Source organism: Podarcis pityusensis (assembly GCF_964106645.2).
Source record: "Podarcis pityusensis genome assembly, chromosome: 5".
NCBI classification, from domain to species: Eukaryota; Metazoa; Chordata; class Lepidosauria; order Squamata; family Lacertidae; genus Podarcis; species Podarcis pityusensis.
Window position 1 is genome coordinate 65,480,017 of NC_138032.1, and position 26,013 is coordinate 65,506,029.

Here is a 26,013-nt window from a genome sequence, read left to right on the forward strand (position 1 = left end):
AGGGGCCCCATCAACCAGGCACCAAAAATTATTCTCCCTTCCTTTATTTCCTTCTCGTGCCTTAGAAAATTGTTTTTGTGAAAAGAATTCTGCAAAGGGGCTCCACTGCTTTCATCAGATTCTAAAAAGAGCCTATGAGCACTGTGCTCAAAGGTTAAGAACCACTGATCTACAAGGAACAGCAAGAAACATCTACGCTGTGGCTAAAAGATGAGGCCTTTGCAGAGAGAAGTATACTTTTGCAGTGCAAGGTCAATGAATTCCACTACCAATTATGTCAATGCCAAATGGTAGATTTTATTAGAAGACGAGCAATAGGTAATAGAAACAAAAATCAGTTAACAAATTGACCATAAATACAAGTCATACAGACCAATGCAGTGTCTACAATCACAGGGAATATAAGCAGTTAGTGACTTTCATAACATTTTACTTGTACTTCTGCATAAGATAGAATATATCAGGGTATAGTTTCTTTGGAGGATCCAGACCCCATAAAAAATCGCCATGTTGCCATTCAGGAATATACTTATGGAAAACTAAATTAGAGATTCGAGGAAGCAACAGCTGGATGTCCTTTCTGTTTATTACAATATCATGTCCACCATACCACACAGCAGTTGGCACAACAATGTCTTCGATTTGATAGAATGGAGGAGTGGTCTGTGGATGAAAATATCAGAATGATTAAAATGGTCTTCATCTGCCAATCTTAGATTTTAAATGTTTTCCTAGCGATCTGATGGTGATGCAGGACCATCAAAACTCTGGGATGTGTGACCTATGTTTCTGGAAAATGCTTCCTTGAGCATTAGTATCAGATTTCCTTCTCCATTGTATTAATGAATCTGTCACGTATTAATTGTTTACTGTGCATTCTTGATTTATGTGTAGGACAACTGCTTGACTGGATTGAGGATCGGATATACCAACATTGTGGGATGTTGACATTGAGGATGTGTATCAGGATTAATGTGCATGTCTGCTAAAGTGAGCAATGGTTCAGCTTGGCACATTTAGGCTCTGGACTTAATCATCTTTCAGGTAGCAGTGAGCAGGCTTTAGAAAGCTGCCCATATGACTTCAGTTTTGAAGTTCTCAGAATATTTCTGTCCTACTGCCATTGCATGGCTTCACAGCTGCTTCTACAAACAAGATAACTGTTTTGAAGCTATATATATACATACACAAACACACACACACATGCTGAACATGTGCAGCTTTATATATTTAAAGCATTTCAAGCATAGCACCACCATGACTATAGGAATAAAACTGAGTTTGCTTCTGCTGCTCTGAGGTTAAACACATCTCCTTGGGAATAAGCAACATTCTGATGTAAGAAAAGGATAATATGATTTCAAAGTAAAAGAAAAGAAAAGAAGATCTCTAACCACATAAATGCCAGGGTGGTCACCCCTGACTATAAAATCTTCGTTGGAATACTGCATGCTGGCCATGGTGCTGGAGTCAGGCTGGTTTGTCACTGCCAGTGCTATCTGGTGCTCTTTAGGTGATCATTTGGGCTGTGGAATCTGGGACCTCAGCCATGTGGTCCAGGCATGGTTGCACAAGGAATAGTGGGAAGCATCAAGGGTTTACCAGGAGAGGGATGGGATCTAGGTTTACAATGTTGGTATCCATCTGTCTTGGGAGAGAATGGAGTGCGTTTCCAGGGGTGAAGTCCAACCACTGTGCTAGCAGCACCAAAGTGACCTGGGCTACCCAGACAATAAGACCACCATCTCGGCTGCACTGATGTGGTCCAAAGGAAGTAGAGCAATGCATTTGGCACCAGCTTGGCTGCAGAAGGTGCTGGAAGGAGGCATACAAGGCCCCACCCAACTGTCTCCGAATTTGTGCCTGGTTTACTCCTGAAACTTTTCTTTTCTTTAACTCTTTACCGTATTGTATATAGCTTTGTTCTTACTGCCATAGTCAAAATATTTCAGTTCTCTTGATTTAAAAACCTATAAAATAAAGGGGAAAGTACAGAATTTTGAAATTTTTAATGCAGGCATCTTTATAACATACAGAAAGAACCCTGTCCCTAATCCCTGCAAAAACTGTGAAAACTTTTCTTTAAACAGATAGTTTTAATAGATCTGTTTTTTTCAAAGACAATCTGTTTTTAGCAATATTTTGCATACTTTGCAAATTAATAAGTAAATGATATTGGAACCCTTATACAATCATTTCAAAAATCAATCCTTAATGTTCGCTATCCTAGTAATGGCCAAACTGTGTAAGCTAATGAGAAACTGCAATGTGCAAATTAAAACTTAACTATCACTTCAGATATAATGAATAAAAAATCACTTGATGTTTGAAGTTTAAGAACTACTCTTTAGGCAACGAAATTGAAAAGTTTCTCTTTATTTCTTCTTTTGCATGACCCTATTTAAGAATATTTTCTTTTGGTTTCATTGGCATATTATGATTCTCAGTTTCTACACCTGTAGACGCATATTGCATGTAACCGGGCAACTACACCAGCAGTAACTCAGAGCGACAAAGATCCTGTGAGTGGCAGCTTGTCATATACCATTTATTGCTATATTGTTTTTCATTTCCTGTAACTTTCCTGTCACCTTCTGAAAATTTAAAAAAGAAAACCCTTAAATATTCACACACATTAAACATTCACTTGAACATTAAATGGCCTCTAAATTTTGAAATAAGGAAAAATATGCATTAAAGCTCACCTGGGCCAAGTGGATCATGTTTTTTACAGAACCATAATCAGGAATAATTCCAAAATACGCATCTATTCGGGTCTGTGGGGAGGAATAAGTATGGAAATGTTTTTAAGAATTGTCTCCTATCATTCAGAGGGAGGAATGGATGAATTGAACTAGCAAAAAGATCACAAGCATTAGAGCAATACAATATCCAAATACCTTGAGAAAGGTAAAGGGATATTGCATAGGAAAACATACATCTCAGGAAAGATGTAGTAATGAGTTTCATGCCGATTTGCATTTTTTTAAAAAAATATATATACTATTTTAATCATCATTCCGTGATCAATAAGCGCAGGACACCTTTGCCCAGCAGCACTGTGGCCCACAGATTGCGGAAAAACTTTGCTCAGTATCTTGTTTGTGTGGTGGGCTCATGGGGGAAAACTGTCCCATGAGCCCTTGCAAAGAAGAGTGGAAAGTCTATATAAGGCTGCTGCCTATGATACTCAAGGCCAATTTGCCATGAAAGCTTCCTACCCACCCACACTGGGGTTAGAGCATTCACTGAGCAATTTGGGTCACTGGTTGAGAGGGCAAGGAAATAATTTTAAATAACTCAACCTGATTGGCACTTGCTTTACCTCTGTGAAATTATCGCCTTCCTTTGTTAGGTGAAGAATGTTGTTTGTATGAGGGCATGAATGTCACTGGGCAGAATCAACACAGTAAAAGGGGGGGGCTATAAGGGACCTGAGGTGGTGATTGATCATGGCACCCACAAGCTTAGTGTTGGGGTATCTTCCCAGTAGGAATCTGCACCCTGGTCGCCCAGTGAGACCTTACTTGCCTAGCTTGCACCTCAGGAAGAATCTGAACCACACTGGCTGACTCTCATGTAACAGGTTTGGGGCAGTCCAAACCCAGCAGATCCATTCTATCAACATGGGGCTTGTGGAATATCCTGGGATCCAATGCCATGCCAACCCTTCCCCTGTCTGCTGCTGTCTGATTTTATCCCATCACCATTGTACAATCTTGTTATTTTGCTGCTATCTATGGGTCACATAGTTCAGACATTATTATTTTTTGTTGCTTGAGACCCATCTTGTGAAATTCTTGAAATTAAAAGATGGGCTATAAAGATTACAAATAAATAACAAGTTAAGTTGCAATGTCCTATTTTTCATCTGTTACAATTAAAGTTACAAGATCACTGTGTTCTGATGTATAGGGAGTGGCTGCTCTGTACAGCTCCAAACACTGCTAGATGTCAGGCCCAGAATGTCCTCCCCTCCCTTTGGGAACTTCACAGATAAGAATTGATGAGCAGTTGATAGGTTTATAGTCCTTTGATTACAACATCATGTTGCAAGCACAAATATACAGCTCTCCGCAAGGAGGGCAGTTGGCTACTCTGAATCCTCCTTCCAACTTCCAAAGCATTCAAGGCACCAATGGGAAGTTCCTCCCCCTCTCTGCCTCCTTTGCTTTCTGATACGTTCAGACCTCCGAGTCCATGGGGGGGGGCCCACACTCGCAATTGACGTCTTGACTAGCTGTCCCCTCCCTTCTGGTTCCCTTGTCATTATTTCACAACTGGGTAACTCCTCCCTAAGCTTCTGTCTCTCTCTCTGCTTCTGAACACACTGTGGACAAGGGGAATGACTCTTCCGCCTCCAGCTCTCCATCAGAGAAAAGCTGGTCTGTCATAGAATGCATCCCACAGTCCTCGTCTTCAGACCATTCCCTGACTCTAGACTACAAGAGCAACTTGCCGCCATGTTCTGCCTCCATGGACAGAGGCAATAAAGCTTCTGAACACAAGTTGCTCTTGAACTCAGGTCCTGCTTGAGGGTTTGGCCATCTGACTGGCTACTGTGAGAACAGGGCACTGGACTAGCTGGGCCATTGACCTGATCCAGCAGGTTCTTCTTAGGCTCTTAACTGCCCTCATCCCTGACCCTTCGACAGACAAACAGAGATGAATGGGAGTTGGAATCTGACACCATCTGAAGGGCCACCAGTTCTCTACCTCGTGAGATATCAACAGATAAAGAAAACAACAAAAGCCATATAGTTTATCCCTTCTGTAATATACCAGGGTCTCTTCCACAAAGAGTCTTCTCCATTCTGGCTCAAACATGTACAGACATGGTCATTCAATTACACATTTAGGTCTCCAATGCTATACAGGCATAACTTGAAGCATGTACTATTGAACTCCATCATGTTAGTTACTCAATATGCAATTCAAAGCATGGTTAATTTATCTTTAAATATTAGAATAAAATATATTGCTGTTGTGGGGACTGGAGTATGGTATTTTGCCAATATGTTTAGCAAAATAAAGAGTCAACATACCACGTTTAAGTTATTTGGATTGCGTCCAGAGCCAATGAACATAAATTTGATGCAAATCTCATCCATTACTGGATAGCTACAAAACTTGACAATCAGTCTTTTCAATTTGTTACTTAAAAAGACAAATTCTTTCTTCCCCCATATCAGCTGTAAAATTAAACACACAGAGAGATCTGGGTGATTTTCTTTAGAATTAATTTCCAAGCATTTAGAAATTAAATCCTCTTAATTAAACCAGGTATAGCATGACCCCCCCCCCACCAATGTATAAGCTTGAGGGTTGAACTCCCCATATCACTAAATTGATTATGCTAGAAGACTGCATTAACACACTTGGGAGAGCCCAACTTCAGCACGCACTACACTAATGATTCCTCTGCACCCTGTCTCCATGCATCACCCCAGCCCCTCTGGACACCACCCAATACGGCCGCTTCCACAGTCTCCATGCGCCACATCTTGTTGGCTCCGCACTTCACCCACAACTGGACCAGGCCTGAACTCCAGAGGAAAGGCAGTGGGTGGAACAATGGAGCCAGTCACAACTGCAGCAGGCCCTGTGGGGCCTTTGAGAGAGTGCATGGGCCTCCCAGGAGCCTCATGGTGCCTGCTACAACTATGTCGGACTGCTTCACGCCATCCCACTGCTGCAGGCCAAGGCAGGCAGCACGCAGAGGTGGCTAACCACCACAGCGGGCAGAGGTGGTCTCAGAGGCAGTGGGTGGCAGTGAGGACCCCCAATCAGGAAGATTGAAAAATAGCCCTGCAGGTCCACTGCTGCCCACAAATGTGTAGATAGGAGCCAAAGTCATGAAGAGCTTGGCTTTCTGAGCAAGCTGTGGCCTGAGTGAAAAGGCAATTAAACCTGCCAAAGAGAAAGGATTCCAGAATTCAGCAGCTATTCCAGATAAACCAGAGTCAATATGCACACTCAGTCTTTGGGTCTCTCATACTGGGGAATGGTCTTATCCAAGTGGAAGAGCGCATTCATATGTGTTCAACCCAGGTGTCTCAAGGTAGAGCTGGAAAAGACCCAGGAAAGCTGATGCCAGTCAGTGTTGACAATGTTGAGCTACAGGAACCAACGGTCTGACTTGGTACTACAGCTCTCTATGTTCCCATGTGCTTGTCTGCAACCAGTTTGCAGAGGCCTCAAAACCAATACCAAAAAACAGCACTTCAGTCCCTGCTTGTTGTTCCTTCAATCTGAATTATTAGATTGGAACTATACCTGTGATGCGAATTTTGGATTGTAAGAAGGTTTTAAAATTAAGGGCTCAGGCAGTAAATGGATTCCATTCATTTCATATTACTTACCAAGTGTCCCACCCTGAGAGTAGCCGATAAAATGCAATCCTTCTTGCTTAGTTTTCTGCAGGATAAAATTTATTGTTGCTGGAATATCATATATCGCAATTTCATGGAAGCTATAGAACATTACAGAAACAAAATGCAGGTGAAGTTTTCTCCCCTTAGCCTCATGTTGCATTAGTAGCGCACACTATTAGAGGTGTGTATGGACTCTGCCCCAAATAATGAGGTGAATTGGGATTATTTGGGCTGTGATCTCCCATTCCTAAATGGGATTGTGCCTTTAAAAAGAATGTTAAGAGAGTTAAATGTGTGGCTGTCCACCCACCGCTGCCCCATTGACATCTTTGTATTGCTCCAGGTGAACCCAGACCCAGGCAAGCTAGAGCTTCATCTGCACATTCCCAGCAAATCCCAGATTGGCCTGATTCAGTTCAGGATCTAGGATTCATCCAAAGTGAATGCACATTCCTAGTTATGATCCTTATCTATATCTCAGAGCTCCACAAATTCAGCCTGCATGAATATAGAGAAAGTCATGCATTTTGTCATGTTGATGTAGGCTCTAAAAATAACAAGAAAGGGAACCATAGTCCACCATTTTCCATTTTTTGGAAGTCTTTCCAGTACCGAAGCACTTCTGACACAACAGAAGGAAAAAAGATATGTTGGTATCAGTTATAATTCAGAGACAGTAATTATTACAATTGTCTCAACTATCCAAGCTACAAGTTGTGCTTTATACCTGAAATTCCAAAATGCTTCTTGGTCAATTGACAGAGTCTTGTGTCTTCTAGACCAGCTGTTCCCTCTAGTATTTATTATCCAAACATCATAACCAGCATCTGCTAGAGCAAATCCCAGGCTATTCTTGGGAGGATTTATAATCCAGCTCCTACCTTCACCCAAAACACCATGTACCAGTAAAACAACTGGCCTAGGACCTGGTGGGAGGGGAACAGAAACAAAGTGGGCATTAGATAATATTGTTCTCAGTAGGAGTTGTTGTTAGCCACTTAATATAATAATACATATACTGCTTAATGCTAGATAGGTCTCTAAGTAGTTTACAAAATACAAAAACCCAATACACATATAAGCATCCATCATTAAAATATCCAGCAAAACTATTCATTAAAATAATGCAGCAAGTAAAATAGGACACTCAGATCAAGAACTCACAGTAATGCCTGTGTAGACAAGTCATTCCTTTGCTTTTCAAGAAAGATTCCATAGCTTGCAAAGGGCTGTTAGAAAAGGAACTAATTCCAGATCAAGTTGAACATGACCAAAAAGGAACTAATTCCAGTTCACATTTGTCCACTTACAAAATGAACTGTTTCATGTTCAGTTCAGATTTTAGTTCAAATTATCCCCGACAATTTTTTATCAGCATTCAGAATGTTACAAGCTGCTGTGCTGATGTATAAAATATAGGCAAATAAACATTAAAACACACGCAGTGGGATGTGACTTATTTTCTGCAACAATTAGGAACTTTAAGCTTAAGAACTTCTAGGCTATGCTGAATCCTTTCAGTACACTTCCTTAAAAAAACACCAACCAGTTACATTCCAGAATTACCTGTCTTCCCAGAACTGTGCATTCCATAAGGAATTCTGTTTGCTTGCAAGTAGTAGCGATCCTCTGTCAAAATCTCATGCTCTTCACTGGGGTATCCCCAATATTGAATGATTTCATTCTGCAAGAATAAAGAAAGGCTCGGCAGACTGAGACTTCTATTCTAAATCTAGATGTGCTAGAGGGGATTTTAGTTACAATGGTGCTGAGGAGAAGAGAAAAACGTTCCAGATTCTGCCTTTGTCCCCTGCTGGCTGTAATGAACAAAAGCAGAGGAGGCACAATCAATACACTATGTATTAATCATTAAACAAAATATGTCATTTGGCCTTGGAGTCAGCTAAATCCATCCATTGCAATCTATCAAGCCCTCTTTGGAGTAACTCAGGCAGGCTCGGAAATGCTTCTGTGAAAAGCAAATGCTTTGGAATATCACTTAAAAAAAGTATGTGCAAATTATTTTGTCCTAGCAATAGCCTGTTGTTTTCAAATGCATCTGAACAAGCAACTCACAATAGTCATGAATTCTTGGGGATTCAAGTGCCGTTTCCTTAGGAATTCTTCTGACTCGATTGTCTGTTGGATTAAACACGCCACTGCCAAAAACAGCCACATTCTTGAGGTGGTTCGGACAGGTAATGGCCCCAGTTTGCGCCTCATGAGTAAGGATTTCCCCACCGTATGTGAGTTGCTTCATATCACTTCAAGCTCCAAGTTGCTTCAGAGCATGATTAAGGTACTGGCTCATACCTGGCTGTAAATTATAGAGCATCTCCCACTGAACATGGAGAATCTCTTGCTGAGCTTTTGTTTGGTGGAAGGATTACTTAAACAAAGTTGCCCAACTTAGTGGAGGCTGAAGGAGCAACACAGTCTGAACAACACTTCCTGAAAGACTCCATGAAATGCAAACAAAATGCTTACTACAACCAGTGCTCTTTTCTGGTCGGAGCACACTGGAATGTGGTTCTAGCACGTCTCAGATAAGAACTTACTGTCACAACTTCATGGTGAGTTCTGACACCTTTTTTGGGGGGGGGGGAGGAAGCACTATGGCAAAGGCTCACAGAACTTAAACCTATTAAAGTGAAATGGCTAGCCCCTCACCTGAAAGGCTGAGTCCCAAACTGAAGGAGAGCAGCAATTGTGCAAATGAAGCAATGTCACAGCAAACCAGCTCAGATGGAAAATGAGATGGTTATGAAGAAAATGAAAATTTGGGTTGTATGGTATCAACGGCACACCTGAACCAAAGATAATGGGGATTTATTGGAAATATGCCCCACAGAACTTGTTGGGACTTTCTTTGAATAAGCAGGCATGGAAGCAGACAATCAATCAGATGAGGAATTAATGACACCAAATAGCATGCTGGGAAATTGTTATGTACTGAAGTTCTCACCCTGGGCCAGCAGGGGGATACTGTAGATAGTTTTCACTCAGGTCCACATATGCAAATAAGGGATTGAAAGTGACGTTCAGTGATTGGATAGTTACAGAAAGTGTTACAGTTGCGTTGTAGTGGAGCTCTATATAAGCAGGCTGGCTGAACCCTTCAGTTCAGTTCTGTTCTGGCCTGTGAATAAACAAGAGCTGTTTGGAGAATCGCTGTGTCGTCTGATATGTTCACCCACAACTTAACAAAAAATAGAGTTCTCATTGGAGTCTGAAGATGCTGGGAATTCCTGTTCCCTGGACCATTGTCACAGACGAGTCTGTTGCTGCTGGGATACTGGGAAATGGGGTCTGCAGCACTCCATGACTCAGTCAATTAAACTGTGTGGGCCTGGCTAACATGTTTGCAATTTATTTTAAAATGGTACAATACACTTTAAACTTGCATTGGTAGTGTGTAAAACCTACTATTATATACAATGGGATGCAAGTCTGTTCATTTTTTACTTGATTTTACTTCAATAAAGTAATGCAGAACACTGTTAAATGTACAACTTAAGCCTGCAAGCCAATAAAATGCAAGACAAAAGTTATGTCAGCAAAATATAAATTTAAAAGAGACATGGAAGAAAGTATTTTTGCTTACCTGTTCCTGTTCATCAGTAGCAACCAGGTCTCAAACAGACACTGCAGAAGACCTAGGTTGTAATCAGCTACAGAGAACAATATCTGTTTCATCATACACTATTGGAGCAGATCCAGAGCAACAGAAAAGGTTTCAAAAGAATATCATCACACACTGAGAATTGGCCTAGTGATAAGGCAGGACTGTACAAAGCACTGAAATGCATATTGCAATTCCTTGTTTTATTAAAATAAATGTAGCCCACTTAGATACTTATTTTTAGATTAAGTCATATTTATATTTATATTGTAGAGGAATTGCAATAAATTTGGGTTGCTGAAGAAAGGAGTGGTTAGAAGGATATAAACTTGATCTCATATTCTTATTGTTCAATTTAGGTAATAGTGCAAGTTTAACTATTATTCACTTGTATGGGGCATTAATAGAGAGCTCTGCTCAAAATACAAGCTATGCTTAAATACAGTTTTTTAAAAGTTGCTGCAACAGGAAAACATACACCACCGAAGGCAGACTGAAGGGTTTTTGCTTACCTGCTCCTCTCCAACAGAGTCTGAATTTCAGCTGGGTGCTGCAGAAGTGTTGAAGGGAATTTAGCTGCATATGTTTTGTGAATAATTATGGTGGCATGCAGTACCCTGGACACCATTACACATTCAACCTCTGAAATATGTAGGTTAAGCACCTGAACTATGAGGCCTACGTGGATTTTGTAAGCGATTGATTGTGGGTGTAATCCTACACACATTTACCTGGTAATAAGCCCCCCTAATCCACTTGATCTTACTTTGGGGTTGGCATTCATATGATCGCTGTGTGTGTGTGTGTGTGCGCGCACGCACATGCGTGTGTGCTTTAATTCACTCTTGTTCCTTTCTAGATTCAAATTAAATGAGACCTAGAGGTACAAAGGTCTTGTAAATTAGAAAGTTTTGATGAATTGTAGATTCTACACAACATGAGTATCCACTTGGCTAGACCAAGCAGAGCATTTCCCCCAATAATTCAAAGTGTGAGAGGAAATTCTCCCTTCCAGCTTTCATGAATTCTTCCCCAGTGACTCAATCTCCTGGCCCCCATGAAGCACACTTTTAATCCTACTTGACTCAAATTTAAATTTAGGGAAAACAAAATGCATTTATAGATACTGTTTGTGTTTTCCTGTAGACCAGGCATCCCCAAACTCGGCCCTCCAGAGGTTTTGGGACTACAATTCCCATCATCCCTGACCACTGGTCCTGTTAGCTAGGGATGATGGGAGTTGTAGTCCCAAAACATCTGGACGGCCAAGTTTGGGGATGTCTGCTGTAGACTATGTGATTTAGAATTTGCTGTCCTTTTTTAAGCACATTTTTTAAAGGGCAACTCCATGAGGAATTTAAAGGGGACTGTGACAGCACTGTGTCCCCAATCTCCCCAGTGGGTACCAGGGCTATGTAGAGAGCCCAAGCCAGAAAGAGAGCCTCTCCCTATTGTGAGTGGTACCAGCATGGAGTGACATTCAAGATGGGTAGAAGGAGCCATATAGGGACTCCATTTCTGATTCCTCAGGAGTAGCCATGCCAGGCTGCTTGAAAAGCGGCTGTCTTTCCTCTTCTATCCCATTAAATTTGGATGATAAAACCACAGAAACACCGTGAGGAGGGCAACCCATTTAAAATGGTAAACAACAAGCAGCAAAACAAATCTGTGTACTGGCTTTAAATTACTTTGCCAAGTAACATCTTGCCGCGTTGAGTAAAAAGGGGATGGCGAATGACACAGGAAGGTTTACTCCAAGAATAACTGGTAAGACAATCTCAACCTTAATTTCCTTTGTGGATTAAAATTATACCAAAAGGTACTTGACTATTAAAATGGATTGTACGCTGATTTAAGAGATTTTTTTTCTTTGAGGGGGACTTTGGTTTGCTGAAGAAAGGAGTAGATAGAGAAATGTGAAATAGAAGGACATAAATTAATACTTCAATAAAGGACTGTTTCTACCACAATTATTTTCCATTTATAGTTGTAGCCAATGGACTCTGTTGGATACAATATACAGTAAATACTTGAATTTGGTGCAACCAGCCCCCAGGGATCCTTTGCTGAGTTCCAAATGTTTGAGGATTGGGACTATGGGAAAAGAGCATCCTGGAATGTAAAGAGGTATACACTTTAAGAAAATACCATCTTGTGGCAAAATAAGGTCATGACAAGAGAAGATAGGTGTGGAAAGCAATAAAGATATTTTTGAAGGTATACTACCAACTGTTGGAGGAAAAGGGATATGACAGATGGTGAAGGCTCGTGGCAGAAAAGCGTCACTGCCAGCTGAAGGTGATTTCAGTGAGATTTTGATGTGAATTCATTTATCTGTAGAACAAAATTCTTTAGCATTGGCTGAGTTATTGAAGAACATTAAGGATTGTACCAATGACATTAAGGATTTGGCTAAAACGACAACACCATTGGAAGGGTCAGTTTAAAAACTTTCTGAAGGGAGCCAAGATACCAAAAAGAAGAAGAAGTGTATAGTAGAAGTTCATGGTCAGGTGTCAGCTCTGCAAGCTGAGAAACCTTAGAGGACAAGATTGCAGTCTCGGAGATATATAGATATATATATATTTAGATATATAGATATAGATATAGATATAGATATAGATATATAATATGTGTGTGTGTGTGTGTGTGTGTGTGTGTGTATATATATATATGAATGAGATTTAGAGGTATACTGGAGCTTTGGGAGGAAGATTTTTAAAAAAGGAATTGGCATCTTTTTCACAACTACAACCAGAGATAATGGAGAATTCAATAGACAGAGATTATATAATTAAATCATCATATGTGAAAGCTAAGAAACTCCCAGGGTACTTTTTGGTGCAATTTTCTTCAAGGGCAATGAGAGATAAAAAATTGCAAACTCATTTTCAAAACAATCTAAGCATAGAAGATCAAAGGATTATAATTCCTAAGGAAATCCCAAATAAAATAAAAGAATACAGATTTTTGGTTGAGGCATTAAAGAAACAGAAGATGCCATTTAGATGGGAAGACCCAGAGGGACTGAGTTCCACTTACAAAGTTGAAAGTCATAGATGTACAGATCTGCAAAGAGCACAAGATTTCGGGGGGGGGGGGGAGTGGAGGTAACAGAAGTATAACAGCAAGACGAGTTGGAGGAATAACAGTGAGACACAAAGGAATCACACAGTTATATGGGAAACGGACTTTAGAAGGATTATAAATGAATCTGATCCAGAACAGTTATGGGGTTGTGTGGAGTAAGATTAAGCAAGACAAAGAAAGATGGAATAGGATGAGACTCTCCTTTCTGGGCAGTGGTATAGATGAATATTTCAGACAATTCCGGTGAGCTGCTTTAAACAATGGCAAAGAGGGATAGTTACATTTATCCCGCAAGGGAAAAGCCAAGGATTAAATATAAAATTTTAATAGATGTAAAAGAAAGAGGCGGATTCTCACTGCCAGATCTAAAGTATACTATGAAACAGTGTGTATTAGTTGATTAAAGAAATGGCTATTACTAAAGAATACAAGAGAGTTTGATTTAGAAGGATAAGGGAATAGTTTTGGGTGGCATGCTTACCTATGGTATGACAAGGGATTTTCTGAATCATAGCGTGAGGAGAAGTTTATATGGTGTTTTGAGCTATGAAGCTTCTTGACATGTTTTGGGAACAGGGAAGTAAGATGGCCCCTACTGAAGGCTTGGTTGCCAAGGTAGCTGGGGTTAAAGTGGGATAGTTGAGACCAAATGTCTTGGGGCACCCCAAGGAAATTGATACCAGTGGGGAGTCATGCATCTTTACATACTATGACCTATAACCTTTCTTGCTGTATGTAGAAGGATGTTTTTAAGTTTTACGTCTCTTTGTGTGCTGTGTTTGAAACTGCTATATAATCTTTGTTCTAATGTGACTTGTGGCAGTCTTTTCTAACCAGCACTTCTGCTGGTTAGTGAGGTTGTCCTGTTGCATTAGCTTTAATAAACTGGGTTCCTGCTGGATCTGTTGAGCTTGCTGTTGGTGATAACAATTATTTCCAATTGTTCCAATTGTTCAAGAGCTTTTGGGGTTTTTTAAGGTAAATGCCGTATACAGGTAATAAGAGTGCTGCAGCTGATTCTTCTTCTGAAACATCCTAAGGAACAGATACTTAATACTTTCTATGTTATAACATAGACAGTCCTATGCCTTGGTTTCTGAATCTTAATCAGAGAAGGTCTGCAACCTGTGCTAATTGTTGCTAGACTACATTTCCTGTGATCCCTGACAGTTGGCTATGCTGGCTGGGGCTGATGTCCAACAAGTGGTGGGAACCAGGTTGCTCATCCCTGGACGTGTCCTGGGCTGTGCCTGAAACCAGAACCCAAACGTGAACCACTTTCCAGCTGTGACTGCGACTTGGAAGAGAACACTTCCCTGGCTACCTTTGAGCTGCCCGACAATGGCCTGGTGGATTGGTGAGATTAGTATGAGCACAAAGTTGGAAAAAAGCACCCTACTTCTGGCGCTTCCATGGGTGCAAAGCTCAGGAGTTGCTGGAAGAAATCGTATACATTCTACTACCTCTCACATCATGATCTCTTTGTCAGGACAATGATCCACAGCAGGGTTCTTGATCTGGGGTCCATTGACCCCTAGGCTTCCATGTGTGAACTTCAGGGGGCCCATAAACCAGGCACCAAAAATTATTTCAACCAATGAAACCAGCGTTGCTCAGAATGATGCTCCTTCCTTCTACCTCATAGTCCTCAGACTCCTCCTGCCGTCTATGGTGGCTTCTGAGGAAATCCCTTTGTGTCTGTTTAGCTTTCTGCTTTGAGACACAAAGGCCACGCCTGGGGGAAGGAGCGGGCTCTAGTATACTCTCCAGAGACACCATGCCACTGGCCTGCTGTACGGTTTCTAATACATCTGACCCCTGTCTCTGTTCAGGGCTGGAGCACCTGCTATCTCACTCCCGTTCTTCATCACCCATTATTTCCAAGCTCCTTTCTTCTTCTGGGGTGTGTTCAGTTTCGGATAACCATGGTCTTGGTTTCATACTCCTTTCCTCTTCTCCCTCTCTGTAAGCCACTTACACTGGCAGTTCCCACCACTCCTCCTCATCTGCCAAGTCCCTGACAGTGGCCCATCTAGTTCATCATCCTGGTCTGACAGTGGCCAAACAGATACCTGTGGGATGCATGTAAAAATCTTATCTTATTTCCTTCTTGTGCCATAGAAAATTGTCTTTGTGAGAAGAATTCTGCAAGGGGGAGTCATTTCTTCCATCAGATTCTCAAAAGGGCCTATGATCCCCTCCGCTCAAAGGTTAAGACCTCTAATCTACAAGGATCTCCGTCAAATGAGAACAGGTAATATCTATTTTGTGCCTAAAAGATGAGGCCTTTGCAGAGAGAAATGTGCTTTTGCAATGCATGATCAAGCAATTCTACCATCAATTGTGTCAGTGCAAACAGGTAGATTTAATTTAATGGCAAGCAATAAGTAATAGAAACAAAACTCAGTTAACAAATTGATCATATATACATGTTATACAGACGTATTGCAGCATCTACAGTCACATGGAATTAGGGCTGGCATATTTCCAACAGTGAAAATCCAGACAGAAAAGTTGTTGAGCTTTTTTTCGCAAATTCACATAGATAGCTAAGGTATTTTTAAGGAAAATCGCCAAAAATGACACCTCCAACATGGGTGGTCATAAGTCCTAATGGAATATATGCAGTATATATGACTTTTGTAACATTTTATTTGTACTTCAGCATCAGCTTAAATATATCAGGGAATAGTTTCTTTGGAGCATCCAAACCCCATGAAAAATCGCTATGCTGCCATTCAGGAATATACTTATGGAAAACCAAATGAGAGATTCGAGGAAGCAACAGCTGAATGTCCTTTCTGTTTTCTATAATATCATGTCCACCATACCACACAGCAGTTGGCACAACCATGTCTTCGATTTGATAGATTGGAGGAGTGGTCTGTGGATGAAAATATCAGAATGATTAAAATGGGTTTCATCAACCAATCTGATGGTTCATATGCAGTGTCATCAGAATTATGGGGAAAGGTTTCTTGAGCATTCGTTTCAACTTTTCTTTCCTAACGTCTTAACGAGTCTGTCATAAATTTGTGCAAGGTTTATTCCTAAACCTTTTCTTCATCTTTTTTTGTGACCCATTAAGTTCAATGAGAGTTAATCCTAAACACTTCCGGTCGGCGCCATCGGCTAATGGCGGATCTCCCTCCGAGCTCCGGAGGAGGTCTGCTTCACGAGTTCGGGTCCTGCCGCTACGGCGAAGCGGGGACCCTTTAAAATTACAGGCGCGGAAGCCTGGAGGCAAGGAGACTCGGTGGGCACCATTGCGCCCCCCCGGAATCGAGAGGGAGCCTTTTTAAAGGCTCCGGAACGGCAGCGGGGGTAAAGCGCGGTGCTGAGAGTCGTCACCCAGCCCGTGAAGCGAAGCCGCGTCGCCATGGTCGGAGAGCGCCGATTCCTTCCTGAATCTGGATTACAAATTTAAAGCCCGTGAGTAGGATTTACAAATCGATTGGGATTTTACAAATATTTTAAGAGAATTCGGCCGAAAACGGGAAAGGTATAAATTAAGGAAGTCTGCCTTTCCCGGACTGCATGAAACTTAAAGCAAAGGAAGATAAAGCCGCAACCTGAGAAAAATCTGAGAAACGTAAGTTGAACTAAGTAACCTTGACGTTGGGACTAAATCCCCCCGTGCAGGCAGGGGCAGGGGGAGGAAGAAAAGTGAATTTTGGATAACCTGCATGGAAATGTTAAAGGGAAACGTCTGTCTACTGTCTTGACTCCTTGGAACGGACTGCCTAAACAAGGCACCTATTGAGAACTGTCATCTAGAACTGTCATATTTAAGACTTCAAAAATACTTTGTTACTTTGTTACTGGACTGCTCTGTTTTGGAGATTTAACTGCTATATTGAAGCTCAGAAAAGATACTTGAGATTGTTGTTATAGACTTTATTGGATACTTTCAAAGAGATACTTTGTTTTTGGACTGCTCCCTCTAGGGGGTTGAGGGAAACAGTTGCAAAGTGTGCCACAGAAACCAAGCTAGTGGAATTTTCCATCTTAAAATTCCTAGACGAGGGAACGACCTTGGTTGATATGAGTGGCCCAGCAGAGGAGATAATAACAAGAGCCAAGAGTAAAACTGCACAAAAGAAAAGAGGTTCACTCTCAAGTATTCCGCCAGCAGGAACGGCTGCAGCTGGGCAGTCGAAAACAACAGTTATGACTTCTGACCCCGTGACACAAGCATTACTCAAGATTAATGAATCTTTGGAAGTGTTGCAGAAACAGGGGGCAGACAATAGTAAACAGCTGGCAGACCTTGCAGCAAAACTTGATTTAAATACCAAAAGTATAACATCTATGGAATCGAAATGGCCAAAATATGGGGAAATTCTAGAGCAAGAGGGAGATAAGGTAAAACTACAGAGCTATGAAAAATTGAAGCCTAAAGTTCGAGATTGGCTCCATTATTATCAAATAATGGAGGTTTTTAAACAAGACAGAAAAATTGGCTTCCAGGTGGAAAGATCCAAATTAGAAACGGAATTGTTAGAACCCAATACTAAAACTTTGTCAAGAATGTATAACTTGTTGCTGAAGTGGAATACACAGGACGAGACGGTTAAGTCAGCTATGATTAAATGGGCACAGGATTTCGGTTATAACATTATGTTTGCTGACTGGGAAAAGTTATGGACCACCGGTATAAAGTTTACGGCATGTAATGCCCTAAGAGAAAATATTATGAAAATGATTTACAGGTGGTACATGACACCAGTCAAGCTTGCAAAAATTTATCATTTGCCCGATAATAAATGCTGGAAATGTAAAGAAACTGAAGGTACATTCTTTCATCTTTGGTGGACTTGCCCAAGGATTAAAGATTTCTGGGAGATGATTTATAATGAATTGAAAAAGGTATTTAAGTATACCTTTCTTAAGAAACCAGAGGCTTTTCTCCTGGGCATGGTTGGCCAATTGGTGTTAAAGAAGGACAGAACTTTTTTTATGTACGCCACAACAGCAGCAAGAGTCCTTATAGCAAAGTATTGGAAGACACAAGAACTACCCACACTGGAAGAATGGCAGACGAAGGTGATTGACTACATGGGACTAGCTGAGATGACCGGCAGAATCCGAGATCAAGGAAAAGAGACAGTGGAGGAAGATTGGAAGAAATTCAAAGTTTATCTTAAGAACTATTATAAAGTAAATGAATGCTAAAACGCCAAGGTTAGGAAATTATGAGGTTACTGCTGTATTGACTTGGTAATGACAAGAGGGTTTAAAGGTCAATTAATTAAAATTTGAAGAGAGGATTTGCTGGAAGAAATTTGAAAACAGGGATGCAGAAAGGGAGGGTATGGGGAAGTCGGAGAGAACAGGGTTATGAAAAGAAGGATTTGAAATTTTACATGTTTATGTGTTTGTTTGTTATTGTATTGTGTTTTGTATGTGTTAATTAAGTGTTAAAAAATCAATAAAAATATTTAAAAAAGAGAGTTAATCCTAAATAAATATGCAGCTTTAACACATTGAAATCTATGACAAATCCCAATCACAACAACCCTTATAATTACCGTGTTGTATATAGCTTTGTTCTTACTGCCATAGTCAAAATATTTCAGTTCTTTTGATTTAAAAACCTATAAAAGAAGGGAGAAAGTACTGAATTTTCAAATTTTTAATGCTGATATATTTATAAAGTACACATAGATTAAAAATTGGCAATATGAATTGTCAGAACCCTGTCCCCAATGCCTACATAATAATAATAATAGTAATAATAATAATAATAATAATAATAATAGTAATAATAATAATGTGGTATGGTAAAGGTAGAAAAGGTAAAGGACCCCTGGATGGTTAAGTCCAGTCAAAGGTGACTATGGGGTTGCAGCACTCATCTCGCTTTCAGGCCGAGGGAGCCGGCGTTTGTCCACAGACAGTTTTCCGGGTCATGTGGCCAGGATGACTAAACTGCTACTGATGCACTGAGGACCGTGACGAGTGCCAGAGCGCACGAAAACGCCGTTTACCTTCCTGCCACTGAGGTACCTATTTATCTTTTTGCATTGGCAAATATGGTACAATATGTTTATATAGTCAACAAAGATCCTGCTATAAATTTCAAGCAATCAAAATATAAGTTAACTATTTTGTCATGAATTTCTTTATACACATAAAGAGCACAACCAATCAAGGCAGTCTATGATGGATTACTAGATTGTTTTCACAAATTTGTGTGTGGTTTCGTAAGAATACATTATTGTTTTATCTGGAAACATGCTCATATTTATCTGGTTTTTTAAAAAATACAATCTGTATTTATCAATATTTTGCATACATCACAAATGAATAAGAAAATGATATTGGAACTTGTATAAAATCATTTCAAAAATCAATCCTTAATGTTCACTATCCTAGTAATAGCCAAACTGTGTAAGGTAATGAGAAATTGCAGTGTGCAAATTCAAATTAATGATCACTTCACTTCAAATATAATGAATAAAAAATCACTTTAGGTTTGAAGTTTAAGAACTACTCTTTAGACAACGAAATAGAAAAGTTTCTCTCTTTTTTTTCTTTTGCATGACCCTATTTAAGGATATTTATTTTTGCTTTCATTTGCATGTTATTATTGCCAATTTCTACATCTGTAGACACTTATATATCATATATCACATGTAACCGGGCAACTACACCAGCAATAACTCAGGGCAAAAAAGCTCCTGTGAGTGGCAGCTTGTCATATACCATTTATTGCTATATTGTTTTTCATTTACTATAACTTTCCTGTCACCTTCTGTAAATTAAAAAAAGAAAACCCTTATATATTCACACACAACAAGCATTCATTTGTACATCAAATGAGCTCTGAATTTTGAAATAAGGAAAAATATGCATTAAACCCCACCTGGACCAAGTGGATCATGTTTTTTACAGAAGTAAAATCTGGAAGAATTCCAGTATACACATCTGCTCGACTCTGGATTAGAGGAAAATAATAAGAATGTAAATATCTTTTAGAATCATCTCTGATTATACTGAGGAAGGAGAGAGATGAATTGCACTATAAAAACATCACCAGCATCAGAGCAATACAACATACATATACCTTGAGAAAGGGAAAGGGATATTACATAGGAAAACATCCATCTCAGGAAAAATGTGATTGTGAGTTTCCTCGTCCTAATCCTCCTACTCTTCACTGTTCTGTTCTACTTCTGTTTGTATGAGGGTAGAAATGGAATTCGGCAGGGTCAGCACAATATAGGGGGTGTCCTGAGGGAATAATTATCCACAGCCACCTGCAAGCTCAGTGTTAGGTATCAGCCTGGTAGGAATCTGCACCATGGTTGCCCAGTGAGGCCTTGTTTGTTGGGCTTTCACCCCAGCAAAGTTAAACATGGGCTGACTCCAACCAAACAGGTTTGGGGTGGTCCAAACCCAGCAGACCCATTCCATCAATATGGGGCTTGTGCAATGATGAACTGATACTGGGACCCAAGGCCATTCCAACTCTTACCCTGTCTGCTGCTGTCAATAAAAATTTGGCTTGATTTTATACCATCACCATTGTACAGTCTTGTTATTTTACTGCACTTAAAACAAGAAAAACCAGAGAGAACAACAAAAACCATATAGTTTATCCATTAGGTAATGTACTAGGGTCTCTTTCACAAAGATTCTTCTCAATTCCTCTCAATTCTAGCTGCAACATGTAGAGACCTGGTCACTCAATTGCACATTTAAGGCTCCAATCCTATACATGCATAACCTTGAAGCATGTACTATTGAGCTCCATCATATTAGTTACTCAATAGTAATGCTTTGGATTGCATGGTTAATTTATCTTTATCTATTAGAATAAAATATATTGCTGTTTTGTCAATATATTTAGCAACATACCACGTTTAAGTTATTTAGATTGCATCCAGCGATTAGGAAAATACCTTGGATACAAAATTGATCTATTACAGGATAACTGCACAGCTTGGCATTCAGTTTTTTCAGTTTATTATTAAGAACGACAAATTCTTTCTTCCCCCATATGAGCTGTAAAATAAACACACAGAGAGATCTTGGTGAGTCTCTTTAGGATTAATTTCCTAAGGAAGTACCAGTTATTCATGCAAGACCCAAGGCAGTGATTCAACTTAAAGATTTTATTGAGGCTTTATTATTGAGAATGGGGAAAACATGGAAATGGGTCTGATTTATATACACTTCTGCTCCCCCCGCCCCCTAGTGCATGATTGGCTGTTTTGTGCCAGGCAGTGAATCACAATGCAGACCTCAAAAGTCTGGCTTGCATGGTGATGCAGACTCAAGCTCAGAGCAGGAGACACCAAGGAACATACATAACATCTTGCATGACCCACCCCCCAAGCTTGAGGAATGAAGTGCCCATATCACTGAGCTGATTATACACACAAGAAAAACCTATGAGAAATACCTACTCTGATAAATCCATCAGGAAGAATGAAAAATAGCACTACAGGTCCACTGGTGTCCACAAATGTGTAGGAAGGAGCCAAAGCCATGAAGAGCTTGACTTTCTGAGCAACCTGTGGCCTGAGTGAAAAGGCAATTAAACCTGCCAAAGAGAAAGAATTCCAGAATTCAGCAGCTTTTCCAGATATACCAGAGCCAATATGCACACTGAATCTTTGGGTCTCTCATACTGTGGAATGGTCTTATCCTAGTGGAAGAGCACATTCATGTGTGCTCAATCCAGGTGTCTCAAGGTAGGGCTGAGAAAGACTCCCATCGGATACCCAGGAAAGCTGTTGCCAGTAAGTGTTGACAATGCTGAGCTGGAGGGACCAACCGTCTGACTTGGTACTACAGCTCTCTATCTTCCTATATACTTGTCTGCCACTAGTTTGGAGAGGCCTCAAAACCAGAGACCTCAAAACCAACACCAAAAAACAGCATTTCAGTCGCTGCTTGTTCTTTCAGTCTGAATTATTAGATTGGAACTATATCTGTGATGTGAATTTTGGATTGTAAGAAGGTTTTCAAATTAAGGGCTCAGGCAGTATATGGATTCCATTTGTGTCATATTACTTACCAAGTGTCCCACCCTGAGACACGCTGAGAAAATACAACCCTTCTTGCTTGGTTTTCTGCAGGATGAAATTTATTGTTGCTGGAATATCATATATCACAATTTCATGGAAGCTGTAGGACATTACACGAACAAAATGCAAGTGAGGTTTTCTCCCCTTAGCCTCATGTTGCATTAGTAGCGCACACTATTAGAGGTGTGTATGGACTCTGCCCCAAATAATGAGGTGAATTGGGGTGATTTGGGCTGTGATCTCCCATTCCTAAAAGGGTTTGTGCCTTTAAAGAGAATGTTAAGTGATTTAAACGTGTGGCTGTCCACCCACCGCTGCCCAATTGACATCTTTGTATTGCTCCAGGTGAACCCAGACCCAGGCAAGCTAGAGCTTCATCTACACATTCCCAGCAAATCCCAGATTGGCCCGATTCAGTTCAGGATCTAGGATTCATTCAGAGTGAATGCACAGTCCTAGTTATGATCCTTAGCTACATCTCAGAGCTCCACAAATTCAGCCTGCATGAATATAAAGTCATGCATTTTGTCATGTTGATGTAGGCTCTAAAAATAATAAGAAAAGGAACCATAATCCACCATGTCCCATCTTTTGGAAGTCTTTCCAGGACTGAAGCACTTCTGACTCAACAGAAGGAAAAAAGATATGTTGGTATCAGTTATACTGCAGAGACAGTAATTATTACAATTATCTCAACTATCCAAGCTACAAGTTGTGCTTTATACCTGAAATTCCAAAATTCTTCTTGGTCAATTGACAGAGTCTTGTGTCTTCTAGACCAGCTGGTACCTCTAGTATTTATTATCCAAACATCATAGCCAGCATCTGCTAGAGCAAATCCCAGGCTATTGTTGGGAAGATTTGCAATCCAGATCCTACCTTCACTCAAAACACCATGTACCAGTAAAACAACTGGCCTAAGACCTGGGGGGAAACAAGAAAAAGGGCATTAGATAATATTGTAGACAATCTACCTTTTAGATAATTTCTGTTCACTTCATTAACATTGTGCCTTGTGATGATCTTCTCTAGTCCAGAATAGATACAATTATGTATATGAAAGAGATAATTGCTTCTAACTAGGTGATGTGCCATGACTGTCCCACCTTTCGGCACTATTTAACAATAGTTTGGCTGGCCCTATTGATATGCAGAATGAGGCAGTTGCTTCAGGTAGCAGAGGATTTGGAGTGGGAAGTTGGAAGACAGAGCTTCGTAATTACCATGTTACATGCCCTGCTGTTTCCAACCCTTATATCCTAAGATAAATGAATGATGTTGTCCCTTGGCTTATCTGAATGGCTTCTGTACATGGAATGGATTGGAGAGGGCTGTTGGCCTTCTCATCAAGCAGCGAAATGTCTTGAGCAGGGCCTGACTCAATGGCGTAAATAAATCATTTAGTCCATGCCACCTCATTGTGAATGGCTCAGAAATAAGGTAGGGAAAGACAAAGGTGTTTAGCTGAGCTCAGATAGGAGAAATTGGGCAGAATATGGTACCCCTTTTCTGAATTAAATCACCATTTATGCACCCACAAAAGCTTAATCCAAGCACTTCATTCTTACTCAACATCACACAGAGACATAGACAAAAGAGCTTCAAATGTCTTTCTGGAAAATGAACTAATTCTAGTTAAAGTTCAACATTACCAGAAAGAAACGTTTGTCCAATTGCAAAATGAAGTAGTTAGTTAATATTTGGTTCAGAGTTCAATTCATATTATCCTTGGCAATTTCACTTAGCTTTCAGATGTTATAAGCTGCTGTGCTGCCATATAAATATAAAATATAGGTAAGAAGACTTAAGATCACATCAAAACACACACAGTAGGATATGTCTTATTGTCTTCAATCATTCCGAACCTTAAAGTCCAAAGAGTCTAAAGCATAAAAGAGAATGGACTTGAATATGAATTAGAATTTTTTTGAAAAATATTACCCCCAAATGAAGTTAATTCACATTCAGTTCATCCAGCAATTATGGCAACTACTGTCAGGTGTAGTTAAAAGATTTTTGAACTAATTTAGTGAACTTCACTTAACTGAGCTAGTTAATTCTGAGCATTTTAAGCAAATATTTGTTTCTCCGGGCTATGTGCATTCCTATAAAAATTACCTGTCTTCCCAGAACTGTGCATTCCATAAGAAATTCTGTTTGCTTGCAAGTAGTAGCCATCCTCTGTCAGGATTTCATGCTCTTCACTGGGGTATCCCCAATATTGGATTATTTCATTCTGCAAGAACAAAGAAATTCTCAGCAAATTGAGACCTTTATTCTAAATCTAGATGTGCTACATCGGATTTTAGTTACAATGGTGATGAGGAGAAGAGAAAAAAGTTCTGGATCCTGCCTTCCTCCCCCCTGCTGGCTGTAATGAACAGAAGCAACCAGGAGGAGCTATCGGCAAACAATGTTTTAAGCATTAAACAGAAACTGTCATTTGGCCTTGGGGTCTGCTAAATTCATCCATTATAATCCATCAAGCCTCTTTGGGGTAACTCAGGCAGGCCTGGAAATCCTTCTGTGAAAAGCAAATGCTTTGGAATATCACTTAAAAGAAATTTGTACAAATTATTTTTTTCTATCAATAGCCTGTTGTTTTCAAATGCATTTGAACAAGCAACTCACAATAGTCATGAATTCTTGGGGATTCAAGTGCCGTTTCCTTAGGAATTCTTCTGACTCTGTTGTCTGTTGGTTTAAGCACACCACTACCCAAAACAGCCACATCGCTGACCTGTGTAAAACAATATCTGTTGCTTCAAACTCCTTAGCAAAGATTGGAAGCCTTTCTTAAAATAGTTCTTTTAAAAGATCTGTGATTTTCTTCCAGCCAGGAACACAATGGAGGTGGTTTTGGCACCTCTCAGGTAACAGTAAGAACTCTGCGTCCAGGGCTGCTGTATACCAGCTCTGTTTGCTACACCAGCTGAAACACAACCTGGCTGTGCACTGTCTCTCCAGAGTGGTAAATGCTCTGCTTATCTCCCGCTTGGACTACTGGTATGGCTCTACGTGGGGTACTTTTGAAGATGACTCAGAAATGATAACTAATCCAGAATCCAGCAGCCAGATTGGTAATTAGGAAAAGCCACCACGACCATATAAAACCAGTCCTACATAATCTACCCTGACTCCCAGTACATTTCTGAGTACAATTCAAAGTGATCGTGCTGATCTTTAAAGCCCTAAAGAGATTCAGCCATTGCTGGGAGAAGTGTAGTTACAAGGAACCAGTATAAGGCTTGTATATAAGTATACATTTATTCAGTTTGTGATTCCCCCATGGTTGCATCAGTTCTTTGCCCACAGATTTTGTGCAAGTAGCCTTAATTTCTGGATGTGTAACTCTGTTAAATGCAAGCTATTAAAATGTAAGACCAAAGTATGTCACCAAAAAAGAAATGAAAAAGATAAATGGAAGAAAAGATTTTTGCTTACCTGCTCCTGTTCATCAATAGCAACCACATCTCTAATACACACTGAAGAAGACCTAGTTTGTAATAAACTGCAGAGAATATGATCACTTTCATCAGCTACTATATAATTATGCAACACATGTCTTTCTGCATTGTTAATTATGAAACAGACGCAGAGCAAGCAAAAGGGTTATGACAAAAGGATTATCACACACCCATCATGGCAAGCCTGTACAAAACATTGAAATGTACATTGCACTTCCTTGCATTTTTTTAATAAAAAATGTAACGCACCTGAAGATTTATTTTTAAATTAGTGATATATAATTTGTATATCTACATTTATTTATTTTTGTCCTGTGTGCGTCGCCATCATTATTTTGTATCCATGTGCACCTGTAAGTTGTACTCAAACTAAACCCATTGAAATGAAAGTTATTCGTATCCCTTAGTGGGTCTACTCTGAG

General features: G+C 40.1%; 2 protein-coding genes across 4 annotated transcripts; both read right to left on the reverse strand.

Annotated features, from left to right (window-relative positions):
- Window positions 1-272: 272 nt before the first annotated feature.
- LOC308477619 (lipase member M-like) lies at window positions 273-10,494 on the reverse strand. Its single transcript, XM_081006349.1, has 10 exons — window positions 9,979-10,494; window positions 8,451-9,513; window positions 7,941-8,058; window positions 7,102-7,300; window positions 6,363-6,472; window positions 5,731-5,910; window positions 5,046-5,230; window positions 2,706-2,777; window positions 1,905-1,970; window positions 273-663 (listed from the first exon to the last, which is right to left on the reverse strand). Exons 2-10 carry the CDS (start codon window positions 8,595-8,597, stop codon window positions 430-432), a joined length of 1,311 nt encoding a protein of 436 aa, XP_080862475.1. The 5' UTR covers window positions 8,598-9,513; window positions 9,979-10,494; the 3' UTR covers window positions 273-429.
- Window positions 10,495-15,427: 4,933 nt separating this feature from the next.
- Window positions 15,428-25,657, reverse strand: LOC308476744 (lipase member M-like). 3 transcript variants are annotated; one of them, XM_081004578.1, is made up of 10 exons: window positions 25,569-25,657; window positions 24,756-24,864; window positions 24,243-24,360; window positions 22,850-23,048; window positions 22,115-22,224; window positions 21,501-21,637; window positions 20,950-21,096; window positions 19,955-20,026; window positions 18,618-18,683; window positions 15,428-15,970 (listed from the first exon to the last, which is right to left on the reverse strand). In XM_081004578.1, exons 1-10 carry the CDS (start codon window positions 25,595-25,597, stop codon window positions 15,737-15,739), a joined length of 1,221 nt encoding a protein of 406 aa, XP_080860704.1. In that variant the 5' UTR covers window positions 25,598-25,657; the 3' UTR covers window positions 15,428-15,736. The 3 variants fall into 3 exon arrangements, with proteins under 3 accessions (XP_080860704.1, XP_080860705.1, XP_080860703.1); XM_081004579.1 differs by having other exon boundaries at window positions 21,034-21,096; window positions 21,501-21,640; XM_081004577.1 differs by having other exon boundaries at window positions 21,501-21,640.
- Between the last annotated feature and the right edge of the window lie 356 nt (window positions 25,658-26,013).